The sequence below is a fragment of the Bison bison genome, unplaced genomic scaffold (assembly GCF_000754665.1).
Source record: "Bison bison bison isolate TAMUID 2011002044 unplaced genomic scaffold, Bison_UMD1.0 scf7180017864495, whole genome shotgun sequence".
In the NCBI taxonomy this organism is placed as follows: Eukaryota; Metazoa; Chordata; class Mammalia; order Artiodactyla; family Bovidae; genus Bison; species Bison bison.
Genome location: NW_011495054.1, coordinates 12,603,034 through 12,603,437, shown reverse-complemented (window position 1 = coordinate 12,603,437; position 404 = coordinate 12,603,034). Strand labels below are relative to the sequence as shown.

At 65.3% G+C, this 404-nt stretch overlaps 1 protein-coding gene across 1 annotated transcript in view; it reads left to right on the top strand.

Annotated features, from left to right (window-relative positions):
- TBC1D10A (TBC1 domain family, member 10A) overlaps positions 1–404 on the top strand; it is a 30,677-nt gene extending 30,273 nt beyond the window's left edge. Inside the window, exon 13 of the mRNA XM_010828868.1 lies at positions 245–404. Within this exon, the coding sequence (XP_010827170.1) occupies positions 245–404 (160 nt within the window). The remainder of the gene's footprint in view (positions 1–244) is intronic.

Genomic DNA, 404 nt, shown 5'->3' with positions numbered 1-404 from the left:
GGATCAGTGGCTGCGGCGTTCCATGGGGACCCACTGAGCCAGAGAGTCTAGGGAGGGCAAGTGCTGCCCCTCTTCCATCCGCCTACCGTAAAGCCTGCCGAGCGGGCAGGAGGCCTGCTCAGACCTGCTGGGTCCATCAGACCCGAGTCCTGCTCTAACCTGTTTGATTCAGAGCCTTGGCAGTGGGGCCTGAGGACGCTTGGGCCAGGCAAGGGCCCCTGGAACACGTTCTGTCCTGCTGCAGGGCCAGCCTCCGTGTGCTCGTGCCTGTGCGCGCCGGGGTCTTTGCAGGCCTGAGGACGCCTGAGCAGAGCCCAGCCCTGATGTGGAAACGAGCCCAAGTTGGCACTCACCAGCCTCGGATCTGGGGTGCCTGCCAGTGCTGGGGGCCTCCTCGGGCATGA